Source organism: Erythrolamprus reginae, chromosome 4 (genome assembly GCF_031021105.1).
Source record: "Erythrolamprus reginae isolate rEryReg1 chromosome 4, rEryReg1.hap1, whole genome shotgun sequence".
Classification (NCBI taxonomy): Eukaryota; Metazoa; Chordata; class Lepidosauria; order Squamata; family Dipsadidae; genus Erythrolamprus; species Erythrolamprus reginae.
In genome coordinates, this window is record NC_091953.1 from 7,869,447 (window position 1) to 7,893,684 (window position 24,238).

Below are 24,238 nucleotides of genomic sequence, written 5' to 3' on the forward strand. Positions count from 1 at the left end.
TGAAAGAGCCTGCAAAGAAAGAGCTGGGAAAATTGTTAGCAGCTAGTTAGGGCTGGGGGGGTGGGAAGCTACATTATAAAATGCACCCATATTATCAGGCTCTTTTAGGGAGGAAAAAGTTTAGTTTAGTTTAGTTTAATTTATTTAGATTTGTATGCCGCCCCTCTCCGAAGACTCAGGGCGGCTAACAACAATAAAAAACAATGCAACAAATCTAATATTAAAAAGTAATCTAAAAAACCCCAATTTAAGAGACCAATCATACCAACAAACATACCATGTATAAATAAAGGTGAGTCTTATACACCAAAAAATACGGTAATCACAATTTGTGACCTACTCTGCTGGATTCCCCCTATCAAAATCAATGGGAAAGACAGAAGGAAGTCGAAAGTCATGGTTGCATGAGGTCTTCGTTTAATAACTCATGTGGTCCTTGCTTAATGACAGTAACCAGAACTGCCAGAACTGCTGTCATTAAGTGAAGTGGCCCTATGTGGGTTTCTTTTTTCAATTTACAACCGTTCCACTTAAAGCCACAGCTTCCGATTTGTGTTGTTAAACAAGGACTGACACCTAGCAAACTGGTTTTCTGCAGATTGCACGATTACAAAGAATTAGGAAAACTCACAGCCATAGCAAAATTGCTAAAATTAAATTTCAGAAGAAATCTATACAGATCGGTGTGGGTCGGGCCCCCTCCATTGGGGGCTGGGGAGGCTCCTTGAGAACTTTTTATTTTATTTTATTGCTAGGTCCTTGTGTCTATTTCTAGCATACACCCGTTTCCATCTTTCTTTCAAAATCATCACACCAGAGAAGAAAGAAATGTTCTCACTTACAGAATGTTGAATAGGCAGCCATCCAGGAGATTCAACGGAACACTTGTGGGCAGGACACCTTGTGTGACTCTGCTGCAAACAAATAAAAGACAGGTTTGTGTAAAAATATCGGTGACTTACGACCAGAAGCAACGTGAGAAAATATTATTTTACTGAAAGAGTAGTAGATGCTTGGAACAAACTTCCAGCAGACGCGGTTGGTAAATCCATAGTAACTGAACTTAAACATGCCTGGGATAAACATAAATCCATCCTAAGACAAAATACAGGAAATAGTATAAGGCAGTGGTTCTGAACCTTTCTAAGGCCGCAACCCCTTAATACAGTTCCTCGTGTCGTGGTGACTCCCAACCATAAGTCTAGCCCCAATTCTCTCAACAGAGCTTTGAGCTGATTGGCAAGAAGGTCAGAGAGACACCCCCACTGTAAACGCCTGATTGGTCGGATTGTAAAAATATGTTCCAAGATACCAGAATACAAATCTAAGAAAGAAAGAAAGAAAGAAAGAAAGAAAGAAAGAAAGAAAGAAAGAAAGAAAGAAAGAAAGAAAGAAAGAAAGAAAGAAAGAAAGAAAGAAAGGAAGAAAGAATAGAAGCTTTAGTTCCTAATACCAGGAGAAATTTGTCTTTTCCTAGGGTCTCAGGCGGCCCCCGTGAAATGGTCATTCGACCCCCAAAGGAGTCCCGACCTCCAGGTTGAGAACCACTGGTATAAGGGCAGACTAGATGGACCATGAGGTCGTTTTCTGCCATCAATCTTCTATGTTTCTATGTTTCTAAGATCAGAAGCAACGGGAGAATATATTATTTTACCGAAAGAGTAGTAGATGCTTGGAACAAACTTGCAGCAGATGCGGTTGGTCAATCCACAGTAACTGAATTAACCGTTTCCAGCCTCCAGAGGGCATCCAGCGTGGCAGGGGAGGCCATTTTTGACCTCGCCAGACATTGAATTATGGGTGTAGGCCAGTGGTGGCAAACCTTTTTTTCCTCGGGTGCCGAAAGAGCATGGACATGTGCTATCATGCATGCCCAACTGCCCACACCCACAATTCAATGCATAGGAAGGCAAAAACAGCTTCCACTGCCCTCTGGAAACAGCCTGTTTCGCAATTTCTGATGAGCCCAGTAGGCTCATGTTTCACCCTCCCTAGGCTCCAAAAGTTTCCCTGGAGCCAGCAGAGGTACAAATGTCCTCCCCCGTCCCCCAGAAGCCCTCTGGAAGCCAAAAACACCCTCCCAGAGCCTCTGTGCGAGCCAAAAATCAGCTGGCCAGCACACACATGCATGTTGGGGCTGAGCTGGGGCAAAGGCACATGTGCCACCAGATATGGCTCCGCATGCTACTTGTGGCACCCATGCCATAGGTTCGCCATCACTGGCATAGGCACTCGTGCAGGCACGATCATTTGTGTGGCGGGACCCAGGGGAAGAGCCTTCTCTGTGGCGGCTCCGACCCTCTGGAACCAGCTCCCCACTAGGTATGCCCATGTTACACCAACACTACACAGTCTGCATTGGTTGCCGATCAGTTTCCGGTCACAATTCAAAGTGTTGGTTATGACCTATAAAGCCCTTCATGGCATCGGACCAGAATATCTCCGGGACTGCCTTCTGCCGCACGAATCCCAGTGACCAGTTAGGTCCCACAGAGTTGGGCTTCTCCGGGTCCTGTCGACTAAACAATGTCGTTTGGCGGGACCCAGGGGAAGAGCCTTCTCTGTGGCGGCCCCCGACTCTCTGGAACCAGCTCCCCCCGGAGATTAGAACTGCCCCCACCCTCCTTGTCTTTCGTAAACTTCTTAAAACCCACCTCTGCCGTCAGGCATGGGGGAACTGAGACATCTCCCCCAGGCCTATACAGTTTATGCATGGTATGTTTGTGTGTACGTTTTCTTTTTAATAAGGGTTTTTTAATGACTTTTAATTATTAGATTTGTTATATATTGTGTTATTATTGTTGTGAGCCGCCCCGAGTCTATGGAGAGGGGCGGCATACAAATCTAATCAATTGAACTGAATTGAATTGTTTGTGCACATGCTTTCACCACTGAAGGAAAAAAGATTCACCATCACTGTACTAGAATAACGGAATAACAGAACAACAGTGTTGGGAGGGATTTTTAAGAAGATGTTGGATTTCCATCTGTCTGAAGTAGTGTACGGTTTCCCGCCTAAGTAGGAGGTTGGACTAAGGTCCCTTCCAAGCAGTAATGGGCAGCCAAAATTTTTACTGCCATGTTGTGGGTGTGGCTTATTTTGTGGGTGTGGCTTAATGGTCCTGTGACTGGGTAGGAAAGGCTTGCTGGCCATGTGATCAGGTGGGAGTGGCTTGAACAATCATCATCAACCAAAATGATTAGGGGACTTGAAACCAAGACTTACAAAAAGAGATTGCGGGAACTGGGCATGGATAGCCTAGAGAAAAGGAGGGCCAGAGGGGACATGATAACAGTCTACAGGTATATGAGGGGTTGCCATAGACAGGAGGGGGCCACTCTATTCTCCAGAGCACCAGAGGGCCGGACAAGGAACAACGGCTGGAAGCTGACCAAGGAGAGATTCAACCTAGAAGTAAGGAAGAACTTCCTGACGGTCAGAGCGATGAACCAGTGGAACAACCTGCCTGCGGAGGTTGTGAACTCCCCAACTCTGGACACTTTCAAGAGGAGATTGGACTGCCACTTGGCTGGGGTGCTTTAGGATTCCTGCTCATGCAGGGGATTGGACTTGATGACCTGCATGGTCCCTTTCAACTCTAACAATAAAATAAAATAAAATAAAAAATAAAGTGAACTGTTAAATCCTCGACTTACAACCTCACCAGTGTCGCTCGCTGGAGTGACAATTTGCTTTGCGTTTTCCGCGCTCTCTTCCCTGGGTCACCCCCCCACCCCCCCGCCTCAGGCTGAGTAGCTAGGTGAACAGGAGCTGCCAGAAGCATAAACGCTGCCAGCGCCGCTTCCACCCACGCCTTCAGCTTGCACCACAGGCAGGAGGTGGCCGCGTGAGGCTGGAGGGGAGCCGGGCCAGAGAGGGGGAAGCTCGTCCGAGGCCAGGAAGGAGGAAAGAGGAAAAAAGCAAGGAGCGCAGACACAGCAGCAGCAGCAGCAAGGGAAAAATGGAAGCCAAGCCGAGACCAGTAATCCAGGAAGTGACAGCTGCCGATCAGCTGGAGCTGCGCACGCATCTTCATTTCCGCCGGTGGAACTGCGTTCCACCCTGTCCTGCCTGCTGCCCACCCCTGCTTCCAAGTCTCTTATTCTGAATTCAGATCATTTATCAACAAATTAAAATGCACCAACCCCGCTATGCGTATCTCATCTCTTTTCCGAATTATCCCTTTGTCTGTTCTTGCTGTTTTCCCATTTTTTAGCCTGCCGCCAATCGTTGAGAGCATCTTCCCGCTTATCTCACAGCAGCTGAGTTGCCCAGAGGCCTTTGATGAGAGATTTTTTATCAAAGACTTTTCAAACTCTCTCCATGCATAGAATATCTATGGGATCTCGGTCTTGCTCAAAGAAAAATCCCAGATGCCAAAACACAAGAGCCTCCAAGTTGCACTATCCAAATTCACCCTAGAAATTACATTGCCATCTTTCCTGTTAAGGTTGCTAATGAAGTTCCAGAAAGCTTTGAGAAACTATTGATATTGGAGGTTGGCTTTGACGGATGACGACAATGGACTCCAAAATTTCTGTGGCTAAGTGAGTGAACTTTGCTGCATTTCACTACAGAAAATTAGTGAAAATTGAGCTACTTGCCTATCTGTTATCATACCATTCTGCCGGGCTCTCTGGTAGGAGCCTCCCAAAAATTCAAGGGTACAAATTTCAGACACATACACACGTTTGAAAATTCAAAACAATGTTCTTTATCACAAAATTCAAAATAAACTAAGCACTCTTTTTGTATGGCAAAGAGCACTCGTCCCAAAACAACCGGGTAGTCTGTACAATTTCCCTTAAGCAGTTATTAAGTACTTAGCTAGCAGCTGTGAAGAAACTTCACACCCCTTCTTCTTCCAACGAAGTGAGACACACACACACGTTGCTCTGCTTTGGTTTCAAAGGCGTGAAAAATCAACAAACAAAGTCCAGAAAACAACATCACACGATTCCTGAAGAACTGCAATCAGATACTCTTTCACAACGGCCAAACCCACACGCTGCTATTTATAGCAGCAGCCCTAATTACTGGAGCCCCACCCAACCACAGGTGGCCTCATTTTCTCTTGTAATAATCCTTCAGTTGTTGTCTCCTATGCATCACTCTACGCATGCGTGGATGTGTCATTAATTCTTGTTTAGAATCCAAGGATGATACAGATGATTGATCTCCTCCTGGGCTGTCTGCCAAAACCCCCTCTTAGTTTAGTTTAGTTTAGTTTAGTTTATTTAGATTTGTATGCCGCCCCTCTCCGAAGACTCGGGGCGGCTAACAACAATAAAAAACAATGTAACAAATCTAATATTAAAAAGTAATTTTAAAAAACCCCAATTTAAGAGACCAATCATACCAACAAACATACCATGTATAAATTCTATAAGCCTAGGGGCAAGGGAGAAAAAATTTTCAATTCCCCCATGCCTGACAACAGAGGTGGGTTTTAAGGAGCTTGTGAAAGGCAAGGATGGTGGGGGCAACTCTGATATCTGGGGGGAGCTGGTTCCAGAGGGTCGAGGCTGCCACAGAGAAGGTTCTTCTCCTGGGTCCCGCCAAATGACATTGTTTAGTCGACGGGACCCGGAGAAGGCCAACTCTGTGGGACCTAACCGGTCACTGGGATTCGTGCGGCAGGAGGCGGTCACTCATGCTTCCTTGGTCAGAGGAGGCTTCGTTGGCAGATTCCATCGGGAGTAAAACAGGCCTGCAGCATGTGGATGTTTCCTCCATATCCACCTGCACATTCCTTGGGGCAGGAGCTGGGCCAGAGCTAACCACAACACATACTGAACCTTAAAATGTTACTCTGCTCGTCAACAAATAATGCTGTCTATCATTTGTCCTTTTGGTGGCTATTCAAATAATGTGATTTAATCAACTGAAAAAGAGTCCAAGCACCTATTAGAAAAATTATCTTTGTTGGTAAGCAACTCCCACCCAGTCACATGACCTTTAAGTCACTCCAGTCACGTGATTGTCAAGCCACTCCCACCTGGTCACATAGCTGGCAAGCCACTCCTACCCGATCACATTACCATCAAGCCACACCCACAAATAAGCCATCTCAATAGTGTGGCAGTAAAATTTTGGCAGCCCATCACTGATCATAAGTCACTTTTTCAGTGCTGTTGTAACTTCAAGCAGTCACTAAATGAATTGTTGTAAATTGAGGACTACCGGTAGTCCTGGATTCTCCTTTTCAACATAAGACACATGTGTGCAAAGCCATTCCATAGAAAATATAATAAGGGGTGGAAATACTGTCTCCATTTGCAGTTTTATTCTATGTTATCTCTGCACTCATTAATGTGGGATCAATGGGAATCTAAGAAGAAGGAAACATAATTTAATATCCAGTTTCCTGTAGATTAGAACACATTTCTACTCTACAAAAGACAACATGAACATTTTCCTTGCTGTTCATTGCAACTTAATTGTATTTATCCAAAGACAATGAACTGGCTGAAATTAATAAAATCACAGGCAATTCCGTAATTGGAATGTAAAAGCTCAAGATGATTGAGTTCTGTTTTCTAATTATGCCATAAACTACCCCGTGCGATCAAAGAGATAGGAAAATTAATATTCTACGCCAAGGCTGAGATCCAACTTCTGGTGTTTTAGCAAGAAGACATTCAATAAAACATGGAGAGCGAATAATAGATTTGAATTTATCGCGAGACCCCAAGAGGGCTATCCTTAGCTTCTCATTCCCAATTAGCAGCAATGTTAATTACATGCCGGCAAGTCAAGTTCAACCTCTAATGACACATGCTCCCCATTGCACTGATGCCTAAATTATATTGTTGATATAAAGAGTGCATGATAGTAAACAGGATTTTTATGTAGGATTGGAAATGTGTCCTTCAGTGTGATTTCCAGTTCATGGATCTTGGCATTCTAATTCCCTATTTCCCCAGCTTAAAATATAACCTTTACAAAAGGTTCCCAAATATGTCTTGCATTGGTATATCCTGTGTTTCTTGGCTTAGGAGAAAAATGTCCATGATTGCAGAACTACAAACAGATCTTCAATTATTGACTACAGTAGTCAATGGGGTTTTGTTTAGAATAGAATAGAGTAGAGTAGAGTAGAGTAGAGTAGGAGTAGAGTAGAGTGTAGAGTGTAGAGTGTAGAATAGAGTAGAGTAGAGTAGGAGTAGAGTGTAGAGTGTAGAATAGAATAGAATAGAATAGAGTAGAGTAGGAGTAGAGTGTAGAGTGTAGAGTGTAGAATAGAATAGAGTAGAGTAGAGTAGAGTAGAGTAGGAGTAGAGTGTAGAGTGTAGAGTGTAGAATAGAATAGAGTAGAGTAGGAGTAGAGTAGAGTAGAGTAGAGTGTAGAGTGTAGAGTGTAGAATAGAATAGAGTAGAGTAGAGTAGGAGTAGGAGTAGAGTAGAGTGTAGAGTGTAGAGTGTAGTGTAGTGTAGAGTGGAATAGAATAGAACAGAATAGAATAGAATAGAATAGAATAGATAGAATAGAATAGAATTCTTATTGGCCACGTGTGATTGGACACACAAGGGATTTGTCTTTGGTGCAGATGCTCTCAGTGTACATAAAAGAAAATATATATTTGTCAAGACTTAAGACAACACTTAATGATTGTCACAGGGGTCAAATAAGCAATGAGGAAACAATCAATATTGTTTAAAAAATCCTAAGTGTACAAGCAACAGGTCAGGTATGCAGAACCAATAGAAAAATTTTGAATTTTTTTTCTTTTTTTCCCCTTCTGGGCTCTGGGTATATTTTTCCTATTGCAATAAATGAGTTTGAATGTGTATAATTTTAAAAGAGCTGTGCGTGCGTGTGTGTGTGTGTGTGTACATACACATACAGTTTATATAGTAGATCATTTTTGTGTGCCTGTGTGTAATATGTATGTACACATATGGCATAGATACCTAGAATTAAATAGTATATTTTGGATGTTCAGTAATAGTAAATAGATAGGGAAATTGTATCTTTTTGTGGCGAGGAGAGTCACATGATTGTCACATGGCTGGCAAGCCCCACCCACAAATAAGCCACGCCCGCAGTGTGGTTGTAAAAAATTTGGCAGCCTTTCACTGATCATTAGATCTTCCCTCCTGACCAATGAGTGTTTTAGTGTGTTTCACTGATTGAATGGTAATGGATATTTTTAATTATATTAGAACTGTTTTTTTCAATTACATTAATTGGATCCAGATGTATTGTTATGTTTTTTGATATGTTGTGAGCCACCTCGAGTCGTTGGAGAGGGATGGCATACAAATCCAATTAATAAATAATAAATAAATAAATTTTCATTTCAAATTAATTCAATGGGACACCAGTTTTCATACTTCTTGTGGGACCAGGCCTATCATGGATAGGTCACACTTTTTCAATACAACACATGAAGGAAGAACTCGTTGAAAAGCTACTTTTCACGCAATGAACGCTCCATGGAATTGTTGAATAGGGTTGACTCTTCCTTTCTACGTTTTGTATCTTTAACCTCTGCAGCTGCTTAAAGCAAGACCCAAGCTAAGGCCACTGGACTCTCAAAAGACTGCCCTGAACCTGCAGTTCTAGAAAATCCTTGAATACAGCTCATCTGTCTGGAACCCATGCCACATCTCGGACATCAACACCCTTGAAAATGTCCAAAGATATTTCACCAGAAGAGCCCTTCACTCCTCCACTCGAAACAGAATATCCTACAAAAATAGACTAACAATCTTGGGCCTAGAAAGCTTAGAACTACAGCGCCTAAAACACGATTTAAGTATTGCCCACAAGATCATATGCTGCAACGTCCTACCGGTCAACGACTACTTCAGCTTCAACCGCAACAACACAAGAGCATGCAACAGATTCAAACTTAATATTAACCGCTACAAACTTGACTGTAAAAAATATGATTTTAACAATCGAGTTGTCGAAGCGTGGAACTCATTACCAGACTCAATTGTGTCAACCCCTAACCCCCAACATTTCTCCCTTAGACTCTCCACGATTGACCTCCCCAGGTTCCTAAGAGGTCAGTAAGGGGTGTACATAAGTGCACTAGTGTGCCTTCCGTCCCCTGTCCAATTGTCTCTCCTTTATCTCATATATCATATATATTTTCTTCCTTTCATATATCTTCTCCTCTATTTTTACATATTATCTTTATATATATTACTTCTTGTCTACTCTCTTCCATATGTATTGTGTATTGGACAAATGAATAAATAAATAAATAAAATAAAAAGCCTGTAACTTCACTCAAGGTATTATGTGGAGGAATGTCTGCAGAGATTCTCAGCCATCCAGGTCACGGTAATCTCAAAAGTGTTTTTTCAGTCCAGTTCCCTTTTCCAGAAAAGCACTTTTGAGACTTTACGTGGAGGAATTATCAATTTCTGAAAGGGCAGAGATGAAGACATAGGAATAACCAATACAGTTGCAATGTAACAGAAAGCGTGGGGATTGGGAAGGCTGTATTGGAATGGAGTGGAGTGGAATGGAATGGGAAGGAACAGAACGGGACGCAATGCAACCCAATGGAATGGAAAATAATGGAATAGAGTGGAGTGGAATGGAACGGAATGGAACGCAACCCAACAGTATAGAATGGAGTGGAATGGGATGGGAAGGGAAGGGATGGGATGGGGCGGACCAGAACGGAATGGAATGCAACCCAATAGAATAGAATAGAATGGAGTGGAGTGGAGTGGAACGGAACGCAATGGAATGCAACGGAATAGAATGGAGCAGAATAGAATGGAACATAATGCAACTCAATGGAATGGAATGGAACGGAGTAGAGTGGAACAGAACAGAACGGAACACAACCCAACAGAATGGAATGGAATGGAATGGAATGGAAAGTAACGCAATGCAACTCAATGGAACGGAATGGAACAGAATCAAACAGAATAGAATCAAACAGAATGGAATGGAATGGAATAGAATAGAATAGAACATGAATTTATTGGCCAAATCTGATTGGGCACTCAAGAAATTTGTCTACAGTGCATAAGCTCTCGTTGTACACACAAATGACAAAATTATAAATCATAGATTGTAAATCATAAGATGCAAACACAAATTGATAAATCACAATATACTAATAGGAGAAGGTAGTAGGAAAGATGAGAGGGGAGAAAGATGAGATTATATAATTACAGTATGTAAGAAATACCTGTAGAGTCTAGGCATATAAGGCCTAGATATAAAACACACTTATTAGCGTACTGAACTTCCGAACTTTGGATAGTGGGCCTTGCCAGGAAAAAATGCAAAAGAGGAGAAAAACATGTTTATATCCTGTATCACAGATGAAGAAATCCTATTTTCCAGGCCAAGAAAAGGGGAAAACCACTTGATGGATTAAGATAGAGCGTTCCGAGGAACTATGATGAAATAGGAAGCAAGAACAGAAAAACAAACCCATATATGGACAAATGATGGACAGGAAGCAGGGGTGTAAACAAGACATAAAAAACCTATATAAGATGATCCTTGTAGTTGGCTACTTTACCTTCAAAGGACACACGGGTACCCTTCCCGTGACCTCTCCAGGTCCCTGTATGATCATGCTGGTCAAATGTGTTCTATGTTTGCTATATTCTTCTATGTTTTATATTATGTTGTTAATAAAGACTTTTGCTTTTATTCTCTTGGTCTGGGGAATTTTTCTAACACAGTATTATAGGATTGTGAGAAGAATGTCCGATCTCTTATCCAATAGATTCCTTCTTATGTTCTTATAGGATAATAAATTTCACCAGCAAATGAACACTTCTTACTTACACATGGCCCAACACTACATAGGTATGGGCTTCATAGCTATTACAGTGTGGTGGTTCAGCCTGAGGCTGCTCAGGGACCGGCTGTGTCTCTGCTGGCTCCATGCCCGGAGGAGGGTGACAGCGAAGAGGAGGGGGCTGAGCAGTCGGACGGGGGAGAGGAAAGTCAGGAATGGGACGAAGGAGAACAGCATGAGAGCCCCGGGGGGGGGGGCGCCTTTCCCCAGCCAGTAGCTTGGAGTAATAAGGTGATGAAGCACAAGCCGTCATTGACATCGACAGAGACGTTCAGATCAAAGAAAGGAGCAATTAAAGAAGTATTATCAGCACTGAATTAGGAACAGCTGGGCTTGGGTGTGGTCCTCCTTAGCAGGGTTTAAAAGGCAGGCAAGCCCTTGAAGCTATGTGGAGTGTTATCAGTTGGAGTTACGGTGACCTGCTTTGTTCTCGACGTCTCTGTTCCTGGCTTGTGGCCCAGGAGTTTGGAAGACCCGTGGGAGGTGTAGGTCTGCTATCTACAGCCTCGTCTTGGCAGCAAGAATCCTGTATTGCTGCATGGACTGTTGCCTTTGTGTATATACTTGAAGATACAGCGTTTTCCTGTTTGTAAGGACATTTTCTGTTACCTGTGTTTTTCTTGAATTTTATAAACTGCCTTTGCCTTTTACCGGTGTGTGTGGCTTCTCTTTTTGGGTTGGTCTTGGCTTCCGGAGTGACCCAGACAGAACATACAGTAGTCCTCAACTTACACCCATACATTTAGTGACCATTCAAAGTTATTATGGTGCTGAAAAAAGGGAAGTTACGGCCATTTTTTACACTTAATGACCATTGCCGCAACTCGTCACATGATCAGAATTCAGACGCTCGGCAACTGATTCACAGTTATGATTTATTTATTTATTTATTACTTAGATTTGTATGCCGCCCCTCTCCGAAGAGTGGCTGGAGTGTCCTGGGAACATGTGATTCCCCCTTTGCGACCTTCTGACCTTCTGACCTTCTGACAAGCAAAGCCAGATTCACATAACAGCCATATTGTTAACTTAACAACCGCAGTGATAAACAACATTGGCAAGAAAGGACGTAAAACTGGAAGAAAACTCACTTAACAACTGTCTTGCTTAAACACAGAAATGTTGGACTCCTAAGACGAGGGTTATCTGTAATCCAATAATGGAAGGCTTGAGTCAAAAAACTTTGGATGGTCAGCGAACTGCTGTAAGTCAAGGACTACATTTATCATCCAAGAATCTGCTACTGGCATCAAAGAGATACTAAAATGTTTAGATTCTAAGAATCTGAAATGGTTCTTGGATGTTCTGTTTTTATTGTATTGATGGTCTTTGACTGTAATAAAGCTTTATTATTAATCCACCAATGTAGCCTTTTACAGTGATATCTCATCTTACAAACTTAATTGGTTCCGGGACGAGGTTTGTAAGGTGAAAGGTTTGTAAGATGAAACAATGTTTCCCATAGGAATCAATGGAAAAGCGATTAATGCATGCAAGCCCAAAACTCACCCTTTTTTGCCAGCCGAAGCGCCCGTTTTTGCGCTGCTGGGATTCCCCTGAGGCTCCCCTCCATGGGAAACCCCACCTCCGGACTTCTGTGTTTTTGCGATGCTGCAGGGGAATCCCAGCACCACAAAAATGAGCGCCTCGCTGGCAACGGAAGTCCGTAGGTGTGGTTTCCCAGCGAAGGGAGCATCAGTGAAATCAGTGAAATCGTAGCATCAGAAAAACACAGAAGTCCTCGAAACCCCACCTCTGGACCTCTGTGTTTTTGCGATGCTACAATTTCACTGAGGATCCCCTCACTGGGAAACCCCACCTCCGGACTTTCATTGCCAGCGAAGAGCCCGTTTCCCCTGCTGGGATTCCCCTGCAGCATCACAAAAACACGGAAGTCCAGAGGTGGGTTTTCCCATGGAGGGGAGCCTCAGGGGAATCCCAGCAGCGCAAAAACGGGCGCTTCGCTGGCAACGGAAGTCCGGAGGCAGGGCATCCCAGCAATGGTGGTGGGTTTGTAAGGTGAAAATAGTTTGTACGAAGAGGCAAAAAAATCTCAAATCCCGGGTTTGTATCTCGAAAAGTTTGTATGACGAGGTGTTTGTAAGACGAGGTATCACTGTATTCCATCCCAATGAATTGATTGTAGTTGCCCCATTAAGCTTAACTGAGTTTCTTTATTCTCTTTTACCTATACTTAGAGCCATGATAGAAAGCTGCATATCATGCCATTTTAAAAAAAAACCTAACCATGAAAATGAAATCTGCAAAATCCCACAGGCAAAAGAGCACCGAGAGGTATTTTTTTCCCCATTACGCTACTTAATTCTGCACTATATAGAAAAATCCTACCTCTCGACAAAACATATTTCTGCCATTTGCCAGACTCTATACATAATCCCATTATAGCTTTGATGGCACAAGCTATTCTGCAACTCCATATATAGATTTCTGTAGCGATCTTTAAATGTAATATTTATGTGCTTATCCAATATTGCCATTAATATTTCCTTCTCCACGGGAAATAGGCTTGCCGAAACGATGACTCGGTTCCGTTCGCAACTATTTAAACCTCAATAATTATTTCCTTAAATTAGCCATCTCTAATATGGATTTCATCCAAGCATGCGGACTTCCAATGCTCAGATTTCCATGGCCTGTGCTGTCGAACTGAAGAATTCTGGGATTTTAAGTCCACACAATAGAAATATAGAAGACTGACAGCAGAAAAAGACCTCATGGTCCATCTAGTCTGCCCTTATACTATTTACTGTATTTTATCTTAGGATGTTTATTTTTTATTTTATTTTATTTATTTATTTTGTCCAATACACAATAATACACAATGAAGGTAATAGAGGACACCTTCGAGGAAACAGAATTAGAGAAAGAATAAAAGAGAGAGTATAGGATAAAATAATCAATGAGAGAATAGAAGAAAGATATAGGGATAGAAGAGAAGATATAGGAGATATAGGAGAGACAATAGGACAGGGGTCGGAAGGCACTTTAGTGCACTTATGCATGCCCCTTATATGTTTATCCCAGGCATGTTTAAATTCAGTTACTGTGGATTTACCAACCATGTCTGCTGGAAGTTTGTTCCAAGCATCTACTACTCTTTCAGCAAAGTAATATTATCTCACGTTGCTTCTGATCTTTCCCCCAACTAACCTCAGATTGTGCCCCCTTGTTCTTGTGTTCACTTTCCTATTAAAAACACTTCCCTCCTGGACCTTATTTAACCCTTTAACATATTTAAATGTTTCGATCATGTCTCCCCTTTTCCTTCTGTCCTCCAGACTATACAGATTGAGTTCATCAAGTCTTTCCTGATACGTTTTATGCTTAAGACCTTCCACCATTCTTGTAGCCCGTCTTTGGACCCTTTCAATTTTATCAATCTCTTTTTGTAGGTGAGGTCTCTGGAACTGAACACAGGAATATTCCAAATGTGGTCTCACCAGCGCTCTATACAGCGGGATCACAATCTCCCTCTTCCTGCTTGTTATACCTCTAGCTATGCAGCCAAGCATTCTACTTGCTTTCCCTACCGCCTGACTGCACTGTTCACCCATTTTGAGACTGTTCGGAAATCACTACCCCTAAATCCTTCTCTTCTGAAGTTTTTGCTAGCACAGAACTGCCAATACAATACTCAAATTGAGGATTCCTTTTCCCCCATTTAATTTGAATCTATTATGTGCTCACGTGTTCTTGCGGTTAAAGGTGCAGTAGTCACCAACAGGAAGGACATTTTGGTATATGATTTTATGAACTACAGTTAGATCAGATCGGAGGAGATGTAGTTGCTGGAGAAATGATTGCGCAGTAGAATAAGTCATTTTATTCTAGGCCCTTTGGCCAATTCATGATTAAATAATGACAAGAATCCCAAATCCCCGAGAAGCATTCTCTGAAATGCTCCTTTTGTTTTGAGAAGAAGTTCAAAAGCATCTCTTCCATCAAAATGCATGAGGCAAAAACTGGTCTGGAAATGTTTCTCGCTGCTCTGATGTAACCGAAAGTGTGCGTTTATTTTGAAAATTAATGGGAAAAAAACACAAAGCCAAGAAATGAATGAAAGAAATGATGAATGGATTGAAAAGATACCCACGCCATTGGGTTTTCTTGGAGAGCATATGCCTGGCAATTAGTTCTCTCTGTTTAACTACCAATTTCCGTCTATATAGGCGTTGATTGTTGCATTATTCTAGGGCATTTTAGGAAAAATTGGGACTCTCATTTTTTTTAAAAAAGGAGAAAATAAAAGATTATTGCCTCACTGGGCTGAGGAGGGAGGTTAGGGGGTTTTTTTTGCCAGAAATGTTAGAAAAACGGGGTGAAGAAGACATTAAAGAAGACATTGATAGTCAAAGTAATATCCATGTCAAAAATATATTTTGGAAAAAAAAGAATATACAGTGCTATCTCTACCTACAAACGCCTCTACTTACGAACTTTTGTAGATAAGAACAAGGTATTCAAGATTTTTTTTGCCTCTTCTCAAGCATCATTTGCCACTTGCAGACCTAAGACTTCGAAACTGTAACCGGAAAATGCGGTGAGAAGCCTCCATGGGGCCTCTCTAGGAATCTCCTGGGAGGAAACAGGGCCAGAAAAGGTGGGGAGAAGCCTCTATGGGCCTCTCTAAGAATCTCCTGGGAGGAAACAGGGCCAGAAAAGGTGGGGAGAAGCCTCTGTGGGCCTCTCTAGGAATCTCCTGGGAGGAAACAGGGCCAGAAAAGGTGGGGAGAAGCCTCCGTGGGGCCTCTCTAGGAATCTCCTGGGAGGAAACAGGGCCAGAAAAGGCAGGGAGAAGCCTCTGTGGGCCTCTCTAAGAATCTCCTGGGAGGAAACAGGGCCAGAAAAGGTGGGGAGAAGCCTCTGTGGGCCTCTCTAAGAATCTCCTGGGAGGAAACAGGGCCAGAAAAGGTGGGGAGAAGCCTCTGTGGGCCTCTCTAGGAATCTCCTGGGAGGAAACAGGGCCAGAAAAGGTGGGGAGAAGCCTCTGTGGGCCTCTCTAGGAATCTCCTGGGAGGAAACAGGGCCAGAAAAGGCAGGGAGAAGCCTCTGTGGAACATCTCTAGGAACCTCCTGGGAGGAAACAGGGCACTCTTTCTAAAGTCTCAACATCTTTTTAGTAGCATGGTGGCCAAAATCTTGGAGGGTTGTCATTTTACCACCCTTAGTCCTTCAGGATTGGGCGGCACAGAAGTTGAATTAAATAAATAAATAAATAAAATGGGTGTGAACAGTGCAGTCAGGCGGTAGGAAAAGAAAGTAAGATGCTTGGCTGCATAGCTAGAGGTATAACAAGCAGGAAGAGGGAGATTGTGATCCTGCTGTATAGAGCGCTGGTGAGACCCCATTTGGAATACTGTGTTCAGTTCTGGAGACCTCACCTACAAAAAGATATTGATAAAATTGAACGGGTCCAAAGACGGGCTACAAGAATGGTGGAAGTTCTTAAGCATAAAACGTATCAGGAAAGACTTAATGAACTCAATCTGTATAGTCTGGAGGACAGAAGGAAAAGGGGGGACATAATCGAAACATTTAAATATGTTAAAGGTTTAAATAAGGTTCAGGAGGGAAGTGTTTTTAATAGGAAAATGAACACAAGAACAAGGGGGCACAATCTGAGGTTACTTGGGGGAAAGATCAGAAGCAACGGGAGAAAATATTATTTTACTGAAAGAGTAGTAGATGCTTGGAACAAACTTCCAACAGAGGTGGTTGGTAAATCCCCAGTAACTGAATTTAAACATGCCTGGGATAAACATATATCCATCCTAAGATAAAATACAGGAAATAGTATAAGGGCAGACTAGATGGACCATGAGGTCTTTTTCTGCCATCAATGTTTCTAATGTAAACCGCTCCAAACTCGACTGCAGAAAATACGACTTCAGCAATAGAATGATCAATATCTGGAATGCACTACCTGACTCTATTATTTCTTCCCCAAATCCCCAAATCCTTAACCTTAGATTGTTTACAGCTGACCTCTCCCCTTTTCTAAGAGGTTTGTAAGGGGCGTGCATAACGGCTGGAAGCTGACCAAGGAGAGATTCAACCTGGAAATAAGGAAGAACTTCTTGACGGTCAGAACGATCAACCAGTGGAACAACCTACCAGCGGACGTTGTGAACTCCAATACTCTGGACATTTTAAAGAGGAAATTGGACTGCCATTTGGCTGGGATGCTATAGGGTTCCTGCTTAGGCAGGGGGTTGGACTTGATGACCCGCATGGTCCCTTCCAACTCTAACAATAAATTAATGAATTAATGAATTAATGAATTAATGAATTAATGAATTAATGAATTAATGAATTAATGAATTAATGAATTAATGAATTAATGAATTAATGAATTAATGAATTAATGAATTAATGAATTAATGAATTAATTTATTTTATTTATTATTTATTATTTGGATTTGTATGCCGCCCCTCTCCGAAGACTCATGCTTAATGAATTAATGAATTAATGAATTAATGAATTAATGAATTAATGAATTAATGAATTAATGAATTAATGAATTAATGAATTAATGAATTAATGAATTAATGAATTAATGAATTAATGAATTAATGAATTAATGAATTAATGAATTAATGAATTAATGAATTAATGAATTAATGAATTAATAAATACCGCCCCTGTCTTATTGTCTTCTTCTATCATTACTATCTACTTACGTAGCTGATATAAACTACTATGCTATACTTGTTCGACAAATTTAAAAAAAATAAAAATAAAATAAAGACACACTAATTTTTATAGCCAGTGGAGAATCAGCGCTCGAGTCTACGGTAACCAAGACTGGAAAGAAGGAGATTTTTTAACACATCTCCCCCCCCCCCAAATAACACATTTTATTAAAAAGGACAAGCGTTCTAAATAGATCTAACAATTCCTTCTGGCCCTCACTCGGAATTCTTTTTTTTTTAAACAATATATCTTTCCATATCTTTTGGCTGGATGTATGAGAGAAAGCCCCCCCAAAAGGGGGGGTGTTAGGAAAAAATATGCTTGGCAAGCCACAGCTAAAAATGCCAGGCACCATCTGCAGAAGATTAAAAGGGGCATCGACTACATTTTCACACGAGAAACACGTAGTGTTGCGATCTTGTAGAAACACAGAACTCTTTGCAGAGCCATTTGTCTGAAATAGAAACATAGAAACATAGAAGACTGACGGCAGAAAAAGACCTCATGGTCCATCTAGTCTGCCCTTATACTATTTTTTGTATTTTATCTTAGGATGGATCTATGTTTATCCCGGGCATGTTTAAATTCAGTTATCGTGGAGTTACCAGCCACGTCTGCTGGAAGTTTGTTCCAAGGATCTACTACTCTTTCAGTAAAGTAATATTTTCTCATGTTGCTTTTGATCTTTCCCCCAACTAACTTCAGATTGTGTCCCCTTGTTCTTGTGTTCACTTTCCTATTAAGAACACCTCCCTCCTGAACCTTATTTAACCCTTTGACATATTTAAATGTTTCGATCATGTCCCCCCTTTTCCTTCTGTCCTCCAGACTATACAGATTGAGTTCATGAAGTCTTTCCTGATATGTTTTATGCTTAAGACCTTCCACCATTCTTGTAGTCCGTCTTTGGACCCGTTCAATTTTGTCAATATCTTTTTGTAGGTGAGGTCTCCAGAACAGAACACAGTATTCCAAATGTGGTCTCACCAGTGATCTATATAGCGGGATCACAATCTCCCTCTTCCTGCTTGTTATACCTCTAGCTATGCAGCCAAGCATCCTACTTGCTTTTCCTACTGCCCGACCACACTGCTCATCCATTTTGAGACTGTCAGAAATCACTACCCCTAAATCCTTCTCTTCTGAAGTTATTGCTAACACAGAACTGCCAGTACAATACTCAGATTGAGGATTCCTTTTCCCCAAGTGCATTATTTTACATTTGGAAACATTAAACTGCAGTTTCCATTGCTTTGACCATTTATCTAGTAAAGTTAAATCATTTACCATATTACAGACACCTCCAGGAATATCAACCCTATTGCACACTTTAGAGTCATCGGCAAATAGGCAAATCTTCCCTACCAAACCTTCCCCTATGTCACTCACAAACATATTAAAAAGAATAGGACCCAGAACAGACCCTTGTGGCACACCGCTTGTAACCTGTCTCTGCTCAGAATACTCGCCATTAACAATAACTCTCTGATGTCTACGCTTCAGCCAGCTGCAAATCCATTGAACTATCCAGGGATTAAGTCCAATCTTCACTAATTTATCTATCAGCTCTTTATGTGGAACCATATCAAAGGCTTTGCTGAAGTCCAGATAGGCAATATCCAAATGTATTAGTATTAGACCCATCCTAGAATACAGCTCATCTGTTTGGAACCCATACCGCATTTCTGACATTGATACCGTCGAAAATGTCTAGAGATACTTCACCAGAAGAGCCCTTCACTCCTCTACCCGTAACAGAATACCCTACGAAACTAGACTTTCAATCCTGGGTCTAGAAGCTTAGAACTAAAATGCCTCAAACATGATCTAAGTATTGCCCACAAGATCACATGCTGCAGTGTCCTGCCTGTCAAAGACTACTTCAGCTTCAACCACAACAACACAAGAGCCCACAACAGATAAATGCTTAATATTAACTGCTCCAAACATGACTTTAGTAATCGAGTTGTTGAAGCGTGGAATTTACTACCGGACTCTGTAGTGTCATCCCCTAACCCCCAACACTTTACCCTTAGACTATCGATGGTTGACCTCACCAAGTTCCTAAGAGGTCAGTAAGGGGCGTACATAAGTGCACCAGAGTGCCTACCGTCCCCTGCCCTATTGTCTCTCCTCTATGTCATATATCTTCTCTTCTATCCCTATATCTTTTTCTGCTATTCTCTCATAGTTATCTTTCACTCCTTTATTTTCTCCTCTATTTCCCCTTTAATACATTCTACCTGATTATATCCTCTATAACAGTGTTTCCCAACCTTTTTGGAGCCGCGGTACATTTTTCATATTTTCAAAATCCTGGGGAACATTGAGGGGGGGGGGTGTAAAAAAAGTTTGGACAAAAAAAATCTCTCTTCCTCCCTTCCGCTCTATTTCTCTCTCCCTCCCTCTTTCTCTCTCTTCCTTCCTTCCTCTCTCCATCCTTCTTTCTCCCTTCCTTTCTCTCTTTCTCTCTCCCTCCTTCCCTCCCTCTATGTGTTTCTTTCTCCCTCGTTCCCCCCCTTGCTCTCTCTCTCTTGCTATCTTTCTCTCTCTCTCTTGCTATCTCTCTTTCTCTCCCCCTTTCTCTCTCATTCCTTTCTCCCTCTTTCCTTTCTATCTCTCTTTCTTTTTCTCCTTCCTTCATATCTTCTTTCTCTCCCCCCTTCCTCCCTCTTTCCTTTCTCCCCCTCCCTTTCTCTTCCTTTTTCTGTATCCTTTCTACCTCTTACTCTTTCTTTCTTTCTCTCCCTCCTTCATTCAATTTTCTCTCCCTCCCTTTCTCTCTCTTTCCTTTTTCTCCCTCCCTTGTTCTCCCCTGGGGTTACCTGTGCCTGCCCTGCACCACCTAACACGGACAGACATCCCCCGGTCGTCGGTTCGTCGCCCCCCCCCCCCCCACGGAGGGAGATCAGGCTGGCGAGGGCGGTAGATCTGCATCCCCAGCCGCGCGGAGGGAAATTGGGCTGGCGGGGGTGGCGAATCCACCTCCCCAGCCGGGTGGAGGGAGATCGGGCTGGTGAGGGCGGTGGATCCGCGTCCCCAGCCACCGGAGGGAAATCGGGCTGGCGGGGGCGGCGAATCCACCTCCCCAGCCGGGTGGAGGGAGATCGGGCTGGTGAGGGCGGTGGATCCGTGTCCCCAGCTGCGCGGAGGAAAATTGGGCTGGCGGGGGCGGCGAATCCACCTCCCCAGCCGGGTGGAGGGAGATCGGGCTGGCAAGAGCGGTGGATCCGTGTCCCCAGCCGCGCGGAGGAAAATTGGGCTGGCGGGGGCGGCGAATCCACCTCCCCAGCCGGGTCGAGGGAGATCGGGCTGGTGAGGGCGGTGGATCCGCGTCCCCAGCCACCGGAGGGAAATCAGGCTGGCGGGGGCGGCGAATCCACCTCCCCAGCCGGGTGGAGGGAGATCGGGCTGGTGAGGGCGGTGGATCCGTGTCCCCAGCTGCGCGGAGGAAAATTGGGCTGGCGGGGGCGGCGAATCCACCTCCCCAGCCGGGTGGAGGGAGATCGGGCTGGCAAGAGCGGTGGATCCGTGTCCCCAGCCGCGCGGAGGAAAATTGGGCTGGCGGGGGCGGCGAATCCACCTCCCCAGCCGGGTCGAGGGAGATCGGGCTGGTGAGGGCGGTGGATCCGCGTCCCCAGCCACCGGAGGGAAATCAGGCTGGCGGGGGGCGGCGAATCCACCTCCCCAGCCGGGTGGAGGGAGATCGGGCTGGTGAGGGCGGTGGATCCGCGTCCCCAGCCACCGGAGGGAAATCGGGCTGGCGGGGGCGGCGAATCCACCTCCCCAGCCGGGTGGAGGGAGATCGGGCTGGTGAGGGCGGTGGATCCACGTCCCCAGCCGCGCGGAGGGAAATCGGGCAGGCGGGCGGGTGGCCGCGGCTCTCTGCGTACCCCTGGAAAAGGGTGCACGGGGGGCATTTTGGGGTGCGCTGGCACAAATTGAACAAATTTGGGGCCCTCCCGCCGGACCCCAAAGGAGATTTATTGCCGCCCCTGCCAGGGAAGCTCCAGCTGGCCGCGGAGAATAAAGCTCAGCTTCCGGTCTCAGAAGCTGAGCGTCGCGGCACACCTGATCATGTCTCGCGGCACACCAGTGTGCCGCGGCACACCGGTTGAAAAACACTGCTCTATAACCCTCATTGTGTATTATTGTGTATTGGATATAAGTAAGTAAGTAAGTAAGTAATTAAGTAAGCAAGCAAGCAAGCAAACAAACAAACAAATAAATAAATAAAAATAGTTTCTGGGCTGAGCGGAGGGTTGGACTAGAACAAGGATGGCGAAACTTTTTTTTTTGTTCTTTTGGAAACAAACAAATAAACAAACAGATTACTATTTCGCCTTATCCTTCTCTTCACTATGAGGAAAACACACATTAATCATTATTTCATGTTCATCATTATTGATATATATTTATCATTATTTCTACATGGTTACGACCTTTGTACTAACATACCCTTTTTACATCTTACTAACCTCCAGAAAACTCTTTTTTGCTTACTGAAACACACAAAGAATTGTGTCAAAAGACAGAAAATGCCAGAAAGTGTAAGATATGGCTATAAGCTACATGATTGAACCCATATTTTCCTGTTTACATGGTTTGTATTTGTTAAATTCTTATTTTCTATATAAGGACATAATATCATCTATAAGTTTATTTATTTATTTGTTTGTTTGGGGGATATGATCGAAACATTTAAATATGTTAAAGGGTTAAATAAGGTCCAGAAGGGAAGTGTTTTTAATAGGAAAGTAAACACAAGAGCACGGGGGCACAATCTGAGGTTAGTTGGGGGAAAGATAAGAAGCAACGTGAGAAAATATTATTTTACTGAAAGAGTAGTAGATGCTTGGAACAAACTTCCAGCAGACGTGATTGGTAAATCCACAGTCACTGAATATTAAACATGCCTGGGATAAACATAGATCCATCCTAAGATAAAATACAGGAAATAGTATAAGGGCAGTCTAAATGGACCATGAGGTCTTTTTCTGCCGTCAATCTTCTATGTTTCTAAGTAGGTGACCTTATATATTTCCTCCTATTTATAGAGTCAATGATTCATTTAACAACGGTGTGGAAAATGGCCGTAAAATGGGGCAAAGAGTCACTTCGCCACTGCCTTGCTTGTCAATGGAAATTTGGGGGGTCATAAGATAAGGACTTCCTGTGTAGTAGTCTATATGACGGTCCTGCATAGCGTCCCTTGGTTCAAGGCTGCAGGATGGGGAACAATTTTGCCTTCCTCCCTCTGTTTCATTAAATCCCGAAGGAAGAATTCAGAGGGAATATTTAGACGGACGTGCCCGGAATTAGGGATCTTCAAGAAAACAGTCACGGTCAAAATCCGTGCAAACTGAAACATGCCATTTCAAACACTCAAGAGCTTTTTTTCTTAATTTAAAAAAGAATAAAACCTCCCAGAAATGTGGAAAGGGCTCTCATGTGCTGTGGAGAAGGAAATGAAATTTAAACAAAGCATGAAACCTCTTTTGCAGGCTAAGAAAATTTCCGAGCGGCAGCTTCCTGCATATTTCATTATATCCCCTCCTGCCTTACCGAGCAACATCTAACGCTGGGTATTAATATTGCATTCCTGATGGTAAATGCATGATCCTTAATTTGCAAGATTAAAATAGCTAAGGGTTTCCGAGGCACATCAAAACTCAGAGATTTCCCTGAGGAAATGTTTTTCTTTGTCCCCTTGGGGAGTCAGAGGGGGACATGATAGCTGTCTTCTAGAACTTGAAGGGCTATTCACAGAAGAAGGGGTCAACTGAGTCTCAAACCACCTAAAGGCAGGTTCGCCTGGTGCACCAGTTGCGGCCCTATTTGGACCGGGACTCATGGTTCACAGCCACTCATGCCCTCATCACCTCGAAGTTCGACTACTGTAATGCTCTCTACATGGGGCTACCTTTGAAAAGTGTTCGGAAACTTCAGATCGTGCAGAATGCAGCTGCGAGAGCAATCATGGGCTTCCCTAAGTATGCCCATGTTACACCAGCACTCCGCAGTCTGCATTGGTTGCCGATCAGTTTCCGGTCACAATTCAAAGTGTTGGTTATGACCTATAAAGCCCTTCATGGCATCGGACCAGAATATCTCTGGGACTGCCTTCTGCCGCACGAATCCCAGCGACCAGTTAGGTCCCACAGAGTGGGCCTTCTCCGGGTCCTGTCGACTAAACAATGTCGTTTGGCGAGACCCAGGGGAAGAGCCTTCTCTGTGGCGACCCCGATGTTCTGGAACCAGCTCCCCCCAGAGATCAGAATTGCCCCCACCCTCCTCGCCTTTTGTAAGCTCCTTAAAACCCACCTCTGCTGTCAGGCATGGGGGAACTGAGATAACTTCCACAGGCCTATATTGTTTATGTATGGTATATTATGTGCATGTTTTTTAAATTATGGGTTTTTAGTTTTAATTATTAGATTTGTATTGTATATTGTTTTTCTATTACTGCTGTGAGCCGCCCCGAGTCTACGGAGAGGGGCGGCATACAAATTAAATAAATAAATGAATGAATGAATGAATGAGTGAGTGAGTGAGTGAGTAAGTAAGGTCAGTTTCAGCACATTATTTTATCCCCTGGTTAGGGCTTTAAAAAAAACTTATTTGATTCCAGAGGGCCGGAGCTGCCACAGAGAAGGCTCTTCCCCTAGGTCCCGCCAGACGACATTGTCTGGTCAACGGGACCTGGAGAAGGCCAACTCTATGGGACCTAATCGG

The 24,238-nt window shown here is 43.4% G+C and overlaps 1 protein-coding gene across 1 annotated transcript in view; it reads right to left on the reverse strand.

Annotated features, from left to right (window-relative positions):
- The window catches only part of DLG2 (discs large MAGUK scaffold protein 2), a 1,028,485-nt gene that overhangs the window by 798,132 nt on the left and 206,115 nt on the right, over nucleotides 1-24,238 (reverse strand). The window contains exon 6 of the mRNA XM_070749573.1: nucleotides 843-914. Coding sequence (XP_070605674.1) covers nucleotides 843-914 — 72 coding nt within the window. The remainder of the gene's footprint in view (nucleotides 1-842; nucleotides 915-24,238) is intronic.